Source organism: Drosophila teissieri, chromosome 3L, assembly GCF_016746235.2.
Source record: "Drosophila teissieri strain GT53w chromosome 3L, Prin_Dtei_1.1, whole genome shotgun sequence".
NCBI classification, from domain to species: domain Eukaryota; kingdom Metazoa; phylum Arthropoda; class Insecta; order Diptera; family Drosophilidae; genus Drosophila; species Drosophila teissieri.
Genome location: NC_053031.1, coordinates 1,494,873 through 1,508,130, shown reverse-complemented (window position 1 = coordinate 1,508,130; position 13,258 = coordinate 1,494,873). Strand labels below are relative to the sequence as shown.

At 48.3% G+C, this 13,258-nt stretch overlaps 2 protein-coding genes across 4 annotated transcripts; both read left to right on the top strand.

The window, feature by feature from the left end:
* Positions 1-21: 21 nt before the first annotated feature.
* Positions 22-6,833, top strand: LOC122615648 (protein cueball). The gene is made up of 4 exons (XM_043790686.1): positions 22-410; positions 3,997-5,401; positions 5,469-5,802; positions 5,868-6,833. Exons 1-4 carry the CDS (start codon positions 317-319, stop codon positions 5,967-5,969), a joined length of 1,935 nt encoding a protein of 644 aa, XP_043646621.1. The 5' UTR covers positions 22-316; the 3' UTR covers positions 5,970-6,833.
* Positions 6,834-7,314: 481 nt separating this feature from the next.
* On the top strand, positions 7,315-13,131 carry LOC122615649 (poly(U)-binding-splicing factor half pint). 3 transcript variants are annotated; one of them, XM_043790688.1, is made up of 5 exons: positions 7,315-7,469; positions 8,079-8,172; positions 10,632-10,926; positions 11,153-11,656; positions 11,717-13,131. In XM_043790688.1, exons 1-5 carry the CDS (start codon positions 7,467-7,469, stop codon positions 12,732-12,734), a joined length of 1,914 nt encoding a protein of 637 aa, XP_043646623.1. In that variant the 5' UTR covers positions 7,315-7,466; the 3' UTR covers positions 12,735-13,131. The 3 variants fall into 3 exon arrangements, with proteins under 3 accessions (XP_043646623.1, XP_043646624.1, XP_043646625.1); XM_043790689.1 differs by lacking the exon at positions 7,315-7,469 and having other exon boundaries at positions 8,090-8,172; positions 9,594-10,926; XM_043790690.1 differs by lacking the exons at positions 7,315-7,469; positions 8,079-8,172 and adding an exon at positions 8,606-9,724 and having other exon boundaries at positions 10,095-10,926.
* Positions 13,132-13,258: the final 127 nt, after the last annotated feature.

The window sequence follows — 13,258 nt, the reverse complement described above, 5'->3', positions numbered from 1 at the left end:
TATTTCACAATCATATCTATGATTCCCCGCCGCTATGTGCAACCTCCGATCAAATCAAGTCATTTTAAAAGTTAGTTTAAGAAAACTTGTCGGATCGAAAGGTCGTAAGCGGTTTCCGCGGCGCGTTCTGTGAAGCCCCCTCCAAAAGTCCGTAAAAATAGCGCGCTCTTCCCTATCCTTCTTTCGCGCAAAACCCCCTCCAACTGGCCAGGCAACAGGAACTACGGCCAGGCGCTTCCAACTCCCGCAACCTAACCATAAAGCCAGGCGATTGTGCAATCGCAGGTGTTCGTTGGCTATATAATCCACCTGTACGATGATCCGGATCCGATTTGGAATGGATGTGCTGTTAGTTTTACTACTTGCCACATGCCTGCTGTCCCCTACACATGGAACGCCACTGGAGTGGGGTAAGAGCAGCTTCCAGTGGGAATTGAAGAGGAAAAGAACAGTTAGCAGGAGCAGGAGCACCTGCTGGCCCTCTGGCAACCCTGGAGCTTAACCTTCATTCCGCGGTCGCTATTTAGAATAAGAAATCAATTCGACATAAACAATGCAGTCAGTGAAGGGTGGTCTTATGTAATCGCTTGACATTAGCAGTAGCATGCCTGCTATCAGCTGACTATCGGAGCTGCCCCGTTCGGAACGATTTCATTTTTATCTCCTTTATCAGTGGCAGAGGCGCGCTTTTGCTATCAATGCACACGTCGCTTTTCACTGATAACTAATGGCCAAATTCTAATGCCAGATACTCATTGTTATTAGGCGTTATGTTGTTGGTGCGCTTTCCCCTGGAAGCATTTCTCTCACACTCTCTCTCTCTCACTCTATTTACTTGGGTTCAACGTGGCCGGCAAAAACCAACCGTAAATTACAGTTGAACCTTCCCGAAATGTTTAGAGTTCGTTGAGTTCCAACTTTCCAATCTGGAAATCCTCTGACCATCAGCCGAAGGTAAATATTTGAATTGGAAATTGATTCGAACTCTACGAAAACATGCATTTTTAGTCCATTAATGGGAATCGGCTAAGGGTTCATCAGGGAGAAGTTGCCCTGTACACGGCATTTGCCACCACGCGAGCCGCCATGTGGTCGACTTACTTTGTCACGTATGCCACAGCACCGGGTTTGCCGGTTTGTTTAGATTTCGGAGACTGCTGGTGCTGCGATTTCTAAAGTTTCTTCAGCTCCGTGGGTTTCAGTTTCGGTTTCAAACGAAGAATTCGTGGCCCAGAGCTGCTAGGTGTATGGGTGTATAACTTAAAACCCGCTGGCGACTGTCGTGGAATTTTTGAATCGTAATCCGAGGCGAAAGATCCATTTAATTCCCTTCTAATCGGGCGAGCACAGATTGCATGTGTAAATAGCCCAGAAGCATATTGAATGAGCAGTTGGAACCCGATCTGGTCACAACACACAGAAAGCATATAGCCATAGCCCACGTGCGAACCGGGAACTTTTCCGAGCGTTTCATTAGCACTTGATCGCTCAGAGATAATGCTAATGGGTGGAAATCGCACCGTGACGCCAAGAAACCCCATATCGAACTGGCATTTCGCGAGACACCGGCTATTTCATGAGTTATATTGCTGGCTGGTCATAGGAAGTACTGACCACCGTTCTTCTATCGGACTCTTCAAGTAGCCCATTGTAAACCGCAATCACTTCAGTTGTTGTCAGGTTATGCACAAGGAACAGGAACAGTATATCCTACTGTTTCACACACTTCACAATCACTTCAGTTAGCAATTTTCGTGACTTATAACATTCCACTCCAAGAAACGATATGATGCATTGCTTAGAAAACACTTATCACAGTTGAAAAAAAACTCATTTTAACACATACCATTTCACTTTGAAGCACTTAATAATGGGAAACGAGTTATTATTAGTCTGGTTTTTTACATTAATTTTAAATACGATATTTTTAATTTAATGATTGTGCTGCCTTAGCACGAATGAAGAAGTTCACCTAAACTTACCAAAATCAAAATAAGATAATGTATGTTTTAAAGTCTGTAAGAAGTGAGTGTTGATAGTTTAGCAAGAATTGTTGTTTTAGGAGTGATGGGGATGAATTAGTAGTATAGCACATAGCGTAGCTGTGCCAACGAACTAGGCAATTGTGGTATACAGCCAATCTAGCATTTTCTGCATCGATAAAAACGTTGACCTCAAACGAGAAGGTCGACGGAAAGGTTCGTTCGCAACTCCGATTCGAGTGGTAAATGCTGGCTAGGCTAGGCTATGCGTTGTTTTTTGCAGCTCTTTTTACAACCATCGATAATTGGCCAGCTTGTGGGAAATATATGCATGAATCATGAATAACCAATAACTATGTTCGTGGCTCTGCAACTAGGATTTTCAGAGACGCGCTGCCACTATAGTCCAAAATAACTTGTTTGCCTAACATCTAGGTGTTTGTTTTGGTCTTTTGCTATTCTCCCCCGCGACAGTGACCTAGAAAGGTGTTTTGGCCATTAAACTAGGGCCAATGACCAGGTCGCCGATGATGGATTATCGATCTGATCGATTGGTTATGGGGTTATGGCCATTGTTTAAGGAACTGACACTTTCACAACACCTGCGACCAGCAGATCCAACCGATGCGGAACTGCTGCCATTTCGGATTCTGTTCCGCCAGCTGCAGTTTTCCCATTTCCGCGAGCGGAGAAGCTGAATGCAGCGAGTCAGGATTGTTTGTTTTACTCGCTTGCATGGCAGCAGGCAGCAGGTGTCGCATTTGCCCACCTGCCTGGCTAATTAAGCAAACGCCACGCCCCCAGAACGTTGGCAACAGGTTCTCGGATCCCGTTTGGGATTTGGCACTCGTGGGAGGGGGGAGGAAGTGCGGGCGAAGTCAGATTTCGGAACGCATCACCTCTTATCAAATCTGGCCACCATTGTTTTGCACACCAAACTTGAGGCGGCCATGTTTTTGTATACAAATTTCAAGGTTACCATTGATTAGGGAGCTGATACTGAATCGAAATGCTTCAGGCTTCAGGCGTTGCTGTTTTAAGAGCTTAACTCATGCATTGAAATGCATCAGAGACAGACTTAAGTGGCTAATAAAATGGTTTTACACCCGCTTATCCATTATATACAGATCTTAATTTATAACACACTCAGAAAATGCGCCAACCAAAATCAGATACCAGCAAAAGCCTTGAATAACCTTATAGAAGGCTCCCAAGTGATTATGGCTGACTTGGCAGGTCAACAGATTGACGTTACGTATCAATGGGACTTCCCTCGGCTTTCGCAGGTTGACGTCTTCAGATCCTCGTCGCCTGTTGACTAATTTACAACGCCTTATCAGTCTGGACTCCAGACCTGAGACACATTTCAGGTTCTCATGGTTCCGAACCGGGCGTTAGATTTTCCACGGCGGCATTAAGTAATCAATTAATATAAATAAAACGCAGTTCGTTGGCAATTCACTGCCTGAATATTGTTGCAAAACTCAATTCGAGTCGCAATTTCCACAAATGGCGAGGCTTGATTGGAATTCGCGCCACTTTTGGCAACTTTGATGACCGTCGACGGGGGCTCGACAATTTGGAGCCTTCGCCTTTTGATTGAGCTTAATTTCCGCAAATAAAGCACGGGGTCTTACTCTTATCGATGTGCTAAAGTGATGCTATCTGGCACGTTTGCCGACCTGCAAGTCCTACAGAAACTATTTTCGAATTGCACAACATCATATCTAAGTGTAGATTAGATTGGTAGATATTCATTTGATTATCCTAACATTATTAATGCCAAGACCAATGAGGCAGTGAATCACTATGCTGAGCACGTAGCTGTCATGTCCAGTGATCGGTCGGTAAATAAGTCCGCGTGGAAAAACTAGTTGCTTTGCTCTATTGAGCCCCTTCAGCGATCGATAAGACTAATTCAACATAAACAAACACCAAAAAATGGAGGCAGACCTTTTTTCATTCAGTTATTTAACTCCTTCAGTTACTAAACTCTAATTATATTGCTTTGCAGACTTTGCCGTCACGCTGAGGACGAAGATCCAGTTCATGGACAGTTCCTGGCAGACGATAGCCACCGCCGCCCACGAGTTCGACGAGCTGTCCGCCCTGACCTTCGATGAGTCGGAGGAGCTGATCTACTTCAACGACCTGAAGCACCGGAACGGCAGCATATTCTCCCTGAAAAGGGATCTCATAGCCGCCAACCACGTGGTGGAGCAAACGATAGCACGCACTGGCAATGAGTCTGTGGCAGGACTAGCCTACGATCCACTGACCATGAACCTCTTCTGGTCGGACACCGAGCAAAGGAAGATCTTCTTCGCCCCCATTCACGGCTCTGCGGCGCCCAAGGTTCTGGTGGATCTGAGCGCGGAGGGTGGACGACCCGATGGCGTGGCTGTGGACGTGTGCCGACGCAAGCTGTACTGGACGAACTCGAACGTCACGCATCCGACCGTGGAGAGGATCGATCTGGATGGCAGCAATAGGACCGTGATCGTCAACTCGGACATTGATATGCCCAGGGGCATTGTGGTGGATCAGCTGTCGGATCGCCTCTTCTGGATTGACGACCTGAAGGGCGTGTTCTTCTCGGTGGAGAGCTCCAGGCTGGACGGTTCCGATCGTCAGGTGGTGCTGAAGGACAAGCACCACGAGCCCTTGAACCTGGCCGTGACCAACGATGCGATCTACTGGACGGATCGTACTACCAGGTCCGTTTGGAGTCACCCGAAAGTGCCGGTGATAAGGGTAACCACCACCAGCAAGCCAGAGGAGGAGGATTCCACGGATGCCACGGACTTCAAGGACCCGGAGCCGGTGGCCGAGGACTGTCCGCTGGTGCGTGTTGCCAATCTTAGCGAGGAGGCGCGCGGCATTGTGGTTCGCACCGGTTTCTACCAGAGGCTGCAGAATGACCACCACTGCGCCAGCATCGTGCGCAAGGTGAAGCAGCGCGTGGATGAGCAGAACAGGAAGTTCGAAATAAGCTCACTGCTGGACCAGAAGATGAGAGTACTCGAAAACGAGCGTTGCATGAACAACGGTGAATACAAGGCTGCCACGGATCTGTGCATCTGCCCCACAGGCTTCAAGGGTTCCCGTTGCGAGATCCGCGAGTGCCACAACTACTGCGTCCACGGCACATGCCAGATGTCGGAGTCGGCCTACCCCAAGTGCTACTGCCAGCCGGGATTCACGGGCGAGCGCTGCGAGGTGAGCGTGTGCGCTGGACTGTGCCTTAATGGTGGTCACTGTCGAGTGTCCAAGGAAGAGACGGAAGCGCCGAGCTGTGAGTGTCCCGCCAAGTTTGGAGGAGCTCGCTGCGAGCAGAACTCCACGGAGATCTGCGCTCTCTTCTGCCGTCTGTTGAAACACGAGCCGGAGATGTATGTGCCCTTCGGATGTCACAGCATGTAAGTTTGCTACTCTGATCAATGCCTTGGGAACTTTAGCTAATTTTTCATGTTTTCACCCTTTTAGCTGTGAGGAACTGGCTCAAGCCAATAGCACCAACATTGCTGTTCCGCAGTACCAGCATTTGGACGTGTGCCTTACGCCCACCGTGTGGACAAGCAGCGTGATCATCATCCTCGTCGTGGGCATTGTGTCTAGCCTGCTCCTGGTGGCGGTGATCGTTCACGGAATCCGTCGCCTGTACAAGCCCAAGCGCCCACGCATCAGGAAGACCTTTGTTGTTCGCAAGCAGGCCAGAACCAACTCGGCAGGAGACACGCCGCTCACCAACCGCCCACTGGCCACCGAGCAGTGCGAGATCACGATAGAGAACTGCTGCAACATGAACATCTGCGAAACGGTAAGAGAGTACCAACCATATTTCCGTATAAACTCTCTAACTAGCTTTGCATTTGCATTTCGCAGCCCTGTTTCGATCCCAAGCTGGTGGAGCAGACGCTGTCCAAGTCCAGCTGCAAGGAGGATAAGAAGATACTCATCCACAACATGGAGGATGACCTGTACTAGAGCGCGGCAGACGGACAACCAACTGCCCAGCCTGCCCCTCAAAACTGAACCTTGTGATAGTCGCCGTCGTCGAGTGCGGATTTGGTGTATTCGAGCTTGAAAAGCTGCTGCCCGCCCGGCCCTCGACCCCGTTAGCCGCCAAGGTGCTCACCCAGGCGATCAGCACTACTAGGAACCAACCAGCAACAGCAACAGCCACCACAGCAAAAGCAGCCCAAAATTTAACACTCGCCTGGGACACTTAACACTCGCCAAACCAAACCATTTACTTAAGCCGAAGCAACATTTGTACTTAGCGATCTTGGGAGCGTGCTTCGGTCTCGTTAATTTATTCGTAGGATCATTTTACGCCACAATTAGGATTTTAGCTCAAAGCTTCATCATAATTGGTTCACCATTTTTTCGATTTCTTAATTTTTATTCGATTTTTACTTTGAATTCGTCATGTTTGAAATGAATGCAAGTCGCGCGACTGACATTAGCTTTAAAAACGGATTACGCACGGATACCAAGAGCCTGTAGATCTTAAGCGGCCACATGCGATCATTACACCCAAAGCTGTTGTAATTAATCCATTCAAGTGCGTCACTGTCCAAGTTCCTGCTTCCCCTTGTGAATACTTTCGATACTAGAACAATGGAAAAACCTCACCCACAATGCGCAAAATCTTGCCTTATCTGTGTGATTAGTTTCCACAACCATCTCCATCGTGCACTACTTAACAAAATTCAGGAAAAACTAACCAAAAACAGTGGGGAAAACTCTCACAGAAAGACCGAGAGTTGTAAATATTAATGCATAGTTTAATTTTAGTCGTAGTCCTTAAGAAAAGGGTTGAATAAAGAAAAACTACATGCAGTTGTACTTGGAAAACGAATGCACTTACTTGCCAGTCGGTCAGACGACACACTGATAATTGCTATTAGTCAGACTTAGTCACTCGAGAACATCATCTTCACACCATAGTTATATGGAAAAAAAACTCGCGTTTTGGCTGCAATTTTGTCCTTTGTGCACACTAAACTTCCTTTGAGCTATGAACATCACGTAGGCCAGCCAAATTTTGTGCACTTGCGGTTGTGTTTTTTTGGCGATCAACTCGGGACTTTTTTCGAATGGCAGTGTGGCATTGCTTGCATGATCCAACTAATAAGCTCACTAGGGGTATTCAATTTTAATATTTTTGGCTTAACTCCCAAATTTCTTTGGCAAACCTACGCGTTTTATTGCTTATCCGACCTAAAACTGATTAAGGGAGTTCAAATTTTAAAATTTCTCCACAGTTTCTCCACAATTTCTCCAAAACCTATCGACTGTCAGCGTTGCCAGATAACTCCATCTTTCTATCGGATAATCGAACAGTGCAGGCATCGACCCAAAGTGCCATCACCATTCCGTATCCATCTTGACAAAAATTTTTTGCAAGCGCATAAAATTAAACAAATCACAGCGTTGCGGACAATAAATCGCCACTAGAACATCCGGAAAACAGCGAGCATGGTTAGTACAAGAAAAACGCGACGCACTCTCTCCGCAGCAAAGCCTTTTCAACCCGTTTCCAACATCGCGTGTTTCGCTGGCCTGTGAAATTTGCGCATTTTTTCGGTACTTTCCCACTGGCGTTGCAGCGAGCGCTTCTCGGTGCCACAAGGGTTATCGGGGGGGCGTGTGGGTGGCAGCGGGCGGCAACCGCGGAGCACCCCGTCGTGACCTTGCCACCATTTGGCACCACGACGTCACAGTCGCCAGCCCCGGCGGGTAGATACACATCCGAATTAACACCACGCGCTCCCGCGCCTCCGACTTCCTCTTCATGGCAGTGGAAGTACAGCCCTTTGGTGCCACACGCGGATCTACCTGAGGGTGGAAAGGGAAGGGGAGGGGGCCTGACTGGAACATATGGTCATTCGGTAGATACAGATATTCAAAATATGAATGAAAGCATCTCCATTTGCTGACTTATCATGCATTAATGTTATCTCTTGTTATCTTTTGCTGTAAAAAAACCTAAGCTGCAGGCTCAGGTAGTGAAATGCTCTGCAAGGGTGTTAAAATGTTAAGAAATAACCATCTTTGAAACCCCTTTTTAACCGGTATCTTCGCTTACAGGGAAGCAACGACAGAGCATCGAGATCGCCGCGTTCGGATGATCAGCGCGAGATCAGCGACATGCCGGCCACCAAAAGATCGCGCTCCGACTCGGGTGAGTTTCCCAGCTGTCCGTCTATAAATAGCTATGTATGATGGAATGATATTGCCGTGGCGAACAGCACATCGCCACAAACACCCAAAAAACATGTTGTGTATGTCTGAGAATGAGCTTGGCACCTAGGTTTCAATCGAGAGTGCAACCAAAACCACGATACGGAATCCACGAGGAGCCGGCCTTGCAAGTCGTATTGTATTTTTTGGTTGTCCAAGCATAAAACATAAGCACATCTTATATTTTTCTCTCCTACTTGTACTTGTACTCTACTCTACTCTACTCCGTTGCATCCAAGGGCAGCACTGACGCCACTAAATAATCGGTTTTTCTTTTTGTTCTGCTTAAGTAATTGCAGACTTCATAAACGCACGATGAACTCTAACTCAGACTGTGAGGTGTGAGGTGAGGTGAGAGTCAAACAAATCGATTTGAGAGTCAGTCTATCGCCAAATGTCGTAATGGGCGCGATCCCCAGTCGATAGAGCAAATGCAGGCATATGTATATGCTAAATAACGAAAGCGAAAAGCGCAATGAAATGCGTGTTGTTCATAAAACTAGGGCATCAGTGAGTCCAAGTCCCGGTACCGCTCCCGGTCCCGAAAACGAACCGATACGATATGAGAATCGACGAATCGCCAGAACTAATCCAAAATGCATATATGTATAACTATTATCTCTCTCTTTCTCTTTCTTCTATATTTCTCTTTTTTAGTTCTCGTAAGCGTTTTTCTCCTTTTAAGTTTGTTCCGCCTAAGACTAAGTTTAATCGAGATCGAAATCGAGGTATTCGGGTATTCGAGATCGAGAGAGAGATGACCAATTAGATAACTCTACTACTACTACTACTCCACTACCAATCTACTACTACTACTTCTACTACCAATCAGCCACAAAAAACAGCCACAGCCCAACCAGAACATCGACATTAATCCGCTTCTAACCACCAACCACCTCGCCACCACGTCGTCGTGTGCCGCCAGCCGGGGACCGATCCCAGGATCCGATAACGATCCCGATCCTGTTCCTGATCCTGAACCATGTTTGAGATTCTGAGTCTGGCTCCGGTCCTGTCCTGGTTGCATTTACACTAAGTACCAATGGTTTTGTGTTTTGTCCTAGCTAGTTCAGATCAATTCAGATCAGATCCAACGTCCGTCCAGTCTCGCGTCCGTGTCCTTCAGCAAACGGGGTACTAAACACTCACTCAATCCGTTGCCAATCGATTATCCCGATCAGCCCGACCACCATCCGCATGTAGCAATCATTAACTGACGGCCCACGGGTCGGCCACGCTCCTCCCGAGCTTTGTTTTCATATAAGCGAAACATTAACCGAGGGTAGAGGACAGCTTTATGTAGGTAGGGCGGTGGAGAAGCTAACCAACTTAAACATATTGTTGCTCTTATTATCGTTTCAGCGTCTTGTTTTCTTTTTTTTATTTTTCTCTTTTTATCACTGAGCAATGTAAAATGTGTGTGACCCTTCTTCAAGTCAGTTACCGCGCCCCAACTCATGGAAATCGATTACGAATACGAAACCGCACCTAAGGTTGCTTATAATTTCTAATTTTTATAAACTACTCTCGCCAGCACCGAGCTGGGCACACGCGGGATCCGGAGATCGGCCAATCCGCGCGCTTCTTTCTGGAGGGGATTACCCGGACATCCCGCCGTGTGCCCAGTTCGGTTTGCCGCCCACAAGTCGGAAGTGTGGCGGCGGATGAATTTTGATTTGATACGCATTACACACACACACACTCTACACACACATTACTCGACACATTAACTCCTATTCATGTATATTTAATATCCACACTTGCACCAATCACATACACTACGTATCTGAATCAATTGCCTACCGATAAGCGAATATGTTTTATTTGACGGGAGCTTTCCCCTTTTATTCTTGCATTTTCCAGCCTTGACAAATAAATGACAAAAACTCAAGCCCCTCTGCATAATCGCTAGACTCATAGACTCTCATCCAACGCAAATCAAACGAAAGAAAGAAAGAAAGCGAAAGCATTAACCTTAAGTATCCAATATTGATTGAAATGATCGTGACCAAAATAGCGACACTGCCCATCGATAGATACGCGCTCCATTACAAAGTGCGAATGATCCGATTCGCTTGTGGAGCCACCACTATATGATTAACAATTTGTTTTCTTATTTTTTCTTTTTTGTCTTCATCTTTCTTGCAGGCAGCAGGCAGTTTTTGTCTTTATTTAAGCGGTTTCAAACGCAATCTCTTGACCAATTTGTCTGACCCACTTTTGCCTTCGGAAAAGACAATGAAAAACGAAAGAAAGAAAATCAATCGAACAAGTCAAATCAAATGAAAAGTCAAATCGAATCGAATCCAATCGAATCCCAAACAAATTGCATAGCTGATGATCAACTGAACCGAAACCCCTCCCAGTATAAGATGCACTAATCCCTCTTCCCAATTCTAGGCAAGTCCACGGATTCGAAAATTCCCTACCTTTCGCAGCCCCTGTACGACCTCAAGCAGACGGGCGATGTCAAGTTCGGTCCGGGCACCCGATCGGCGCTGCTCGGCCTCCTGGGCGGCGCCCTGCCCAAGCTCTCCTCGGAGCAGCACGACCTGGTCAGCAAGGCCAAGAAGTACGCCATGGAGCAGAGCATCAAGATGGTGCTCATGAAGCAGACGCTGGCCCACCAGCAGCAGCAATTGGCCACTCAGCGCACGCAGGTGCAGCGACAACAGGCACTGGCCCTCATGTGCAGGTGAGTTGCGGAGAATCAGGAATCGTAGTCGTGCTGAGTGTCATGATGTAAACTCTGTAAAAGTCTTGCGAAGATTGGGTCCCACTGCTGCAGCTCCGCGTTACTGGAGGCAGTCGTTGGTGGTCCACTCACTGTGCGCTCTTAGCTGATAAGATCTGACCACACGAACTCCTTGCACTTCATCATTCCCTAAAAGTCGAGTACTACTAACTAATCAATTTTGCAGAGTCTACGTGGGCAGCATTTCGTTTGAGCTCAAAGAGGACACAATTCGCGTGGCCTTCACGCCCTTTGGCCCCATCAAATCAATCAACATGTCCTGGGATCCCATCACGCAAAAGCACAAAGGCTTCGCGTTTGTGGAGTACGAGATACCCGAGGGCGCACAGCTGGCGCTGGAACAGATGAACGGAGCCCTCATGGGCGGCAGGAACATCAAGGTAGGCCGACCCAGTAACATGCCACAGGCCCAGCAGGTGATCGACGAAGTGCAGGAGGAGGCCAAGAGCTTCAACCGCATCTACGTGGCCTCCATCCATCCCGATCTGTCCGAGGAGGACATCAAGAGCGTCTTCGAGGCCTTCGGCCCCATCCTCTACTGCAAGCTGGCTCAGGGCACCTCCCTGCACACGCACAAGGGCTACGGCTTCATCGAGTACGCCAACAAACAGGCCATGGACGAGGCAATCGCCAGCATGAATCTCTTCGATTTGGGAGGGCAGCTTCTGAGGTGAGTGGGTTGTGCTTAGAAGAGTATAAGCGGAATATCTAATGCATATACTTTTAACAGAGTGGGTCGATCCATTACGCCGCCGAATGCCCTGGCCTGTCCCACAACGAACTCCACGATGCCCACGGCTGCGGCTGTGGCTGCAGCGGCAGCAACGGCAAAGATCCAGGCCTTGGATGCGGTGGCCAGCAATGCGGTTCTCGGTTTGTCGCAGAACACACCTGTTATGGCCGCTGGAGCCGTGGTCACCAAGGTGGGGGCAATGCCAGTGGTTTCGGCAGCGACGTCGGCGGCTGCTCTGCATCCTGCTTTGGCTCAGGCCGCTCCTGCTCTTCTTCCGCCCGGAATATTCCAGGCACCGAGTCCGGTGGCTCCCAGTTTGCTTGGAGTTCCTGCTGGCCTGCAACCTCTACAGGCGGTGGTGCCTACTCTTCCGCCGCCCGCCCTTCTGGCCACACCCACCCTGCCCATGACCGTCGGCGGTGTTGGTGTGGGCATAGTGCCCTCTGTCGCCACGCTGACAGGAGCGGAGGCCAGCAATGGAGCAGCAGCTGCTGCCGCACTCTCAGCCGCTGCGAATAATGCCGCTGTCACGGCGGCAAACCTCTCGGAGAACATCAAGAAGGCGCACGAGAAGCAGCAGGAGGAGCTGCAGAAGAAACTCATGGACGAGGGCGACGTGCAGACTCTGCAGCAGCAGGAGAACATGTCCATCAAGGGCCAGAGCGCACGGCAGTTGGTGATGCAGCGACTAATGCGACCGGTGGATTCACGTGTAATCATCCTGCGAAATATGGTTGGTCCCGAGGACGTGGACGAGACGCTGCAGGAGGAGATCCAGGAAGAGTGCAGTAAATTCGGCACCGTCAGCCGGGTGATCATCTTCAACGAGAAGCAGACGGAGAACGAGGACGACGACGAGGCGGAGATCATTGTGAAGATATTTGTGGAGTTCTCAGCAGGAGCGGAGGCCGTGCGAGGCAAGGAAGCACTCGACGGCAGGTTCTTCGGCGGCCGGAGAGTGGTGGCCGAGCTTTACGACCAGGGCATCTTCGATCAGGGAGATCTGTCCGGTTAGAGGGGAGCTGTGGATGTGGATGTTCATGTGGCTCCCGCCGACATTTGTTCTGTCATTTTTTTACGTAGCACCTAAAACGCAAAAGATGCAAGTTTATTATTTATTACGCCAGTCCGCAAACAAGCGACCATTGTTATGCGGCACGGCAGCCAGATTATACAATACGATTATGATGATTCTGCAACGCAGTGATTTAGTCTTAAAGAAAAGAAGTATCCCCGTAGCGAGGGAAGCGATTCTCGGTCTTTTCGCATTATTGCTTCCCCTCGGAACCAGAGAATCCCAACCACAATTCAGATCCCAATTAAGCACATCGCGGCCGACTAACAACGTGTACATTTACATTTGATTAATTTCAGCGCTTAACTTACGAAATAAACTATAGTTTCCCATTCAAGTGGCTTTTTTTCTTGCGCGGGCTGTATCCTTAAATAGTGGCGAGTTTAAACTGGGATCGTTATTTTCGCCTCATACTTATTATTTTAACGAATTTGAAATTCCAGAATTTTGGGTTTTTAACTTTC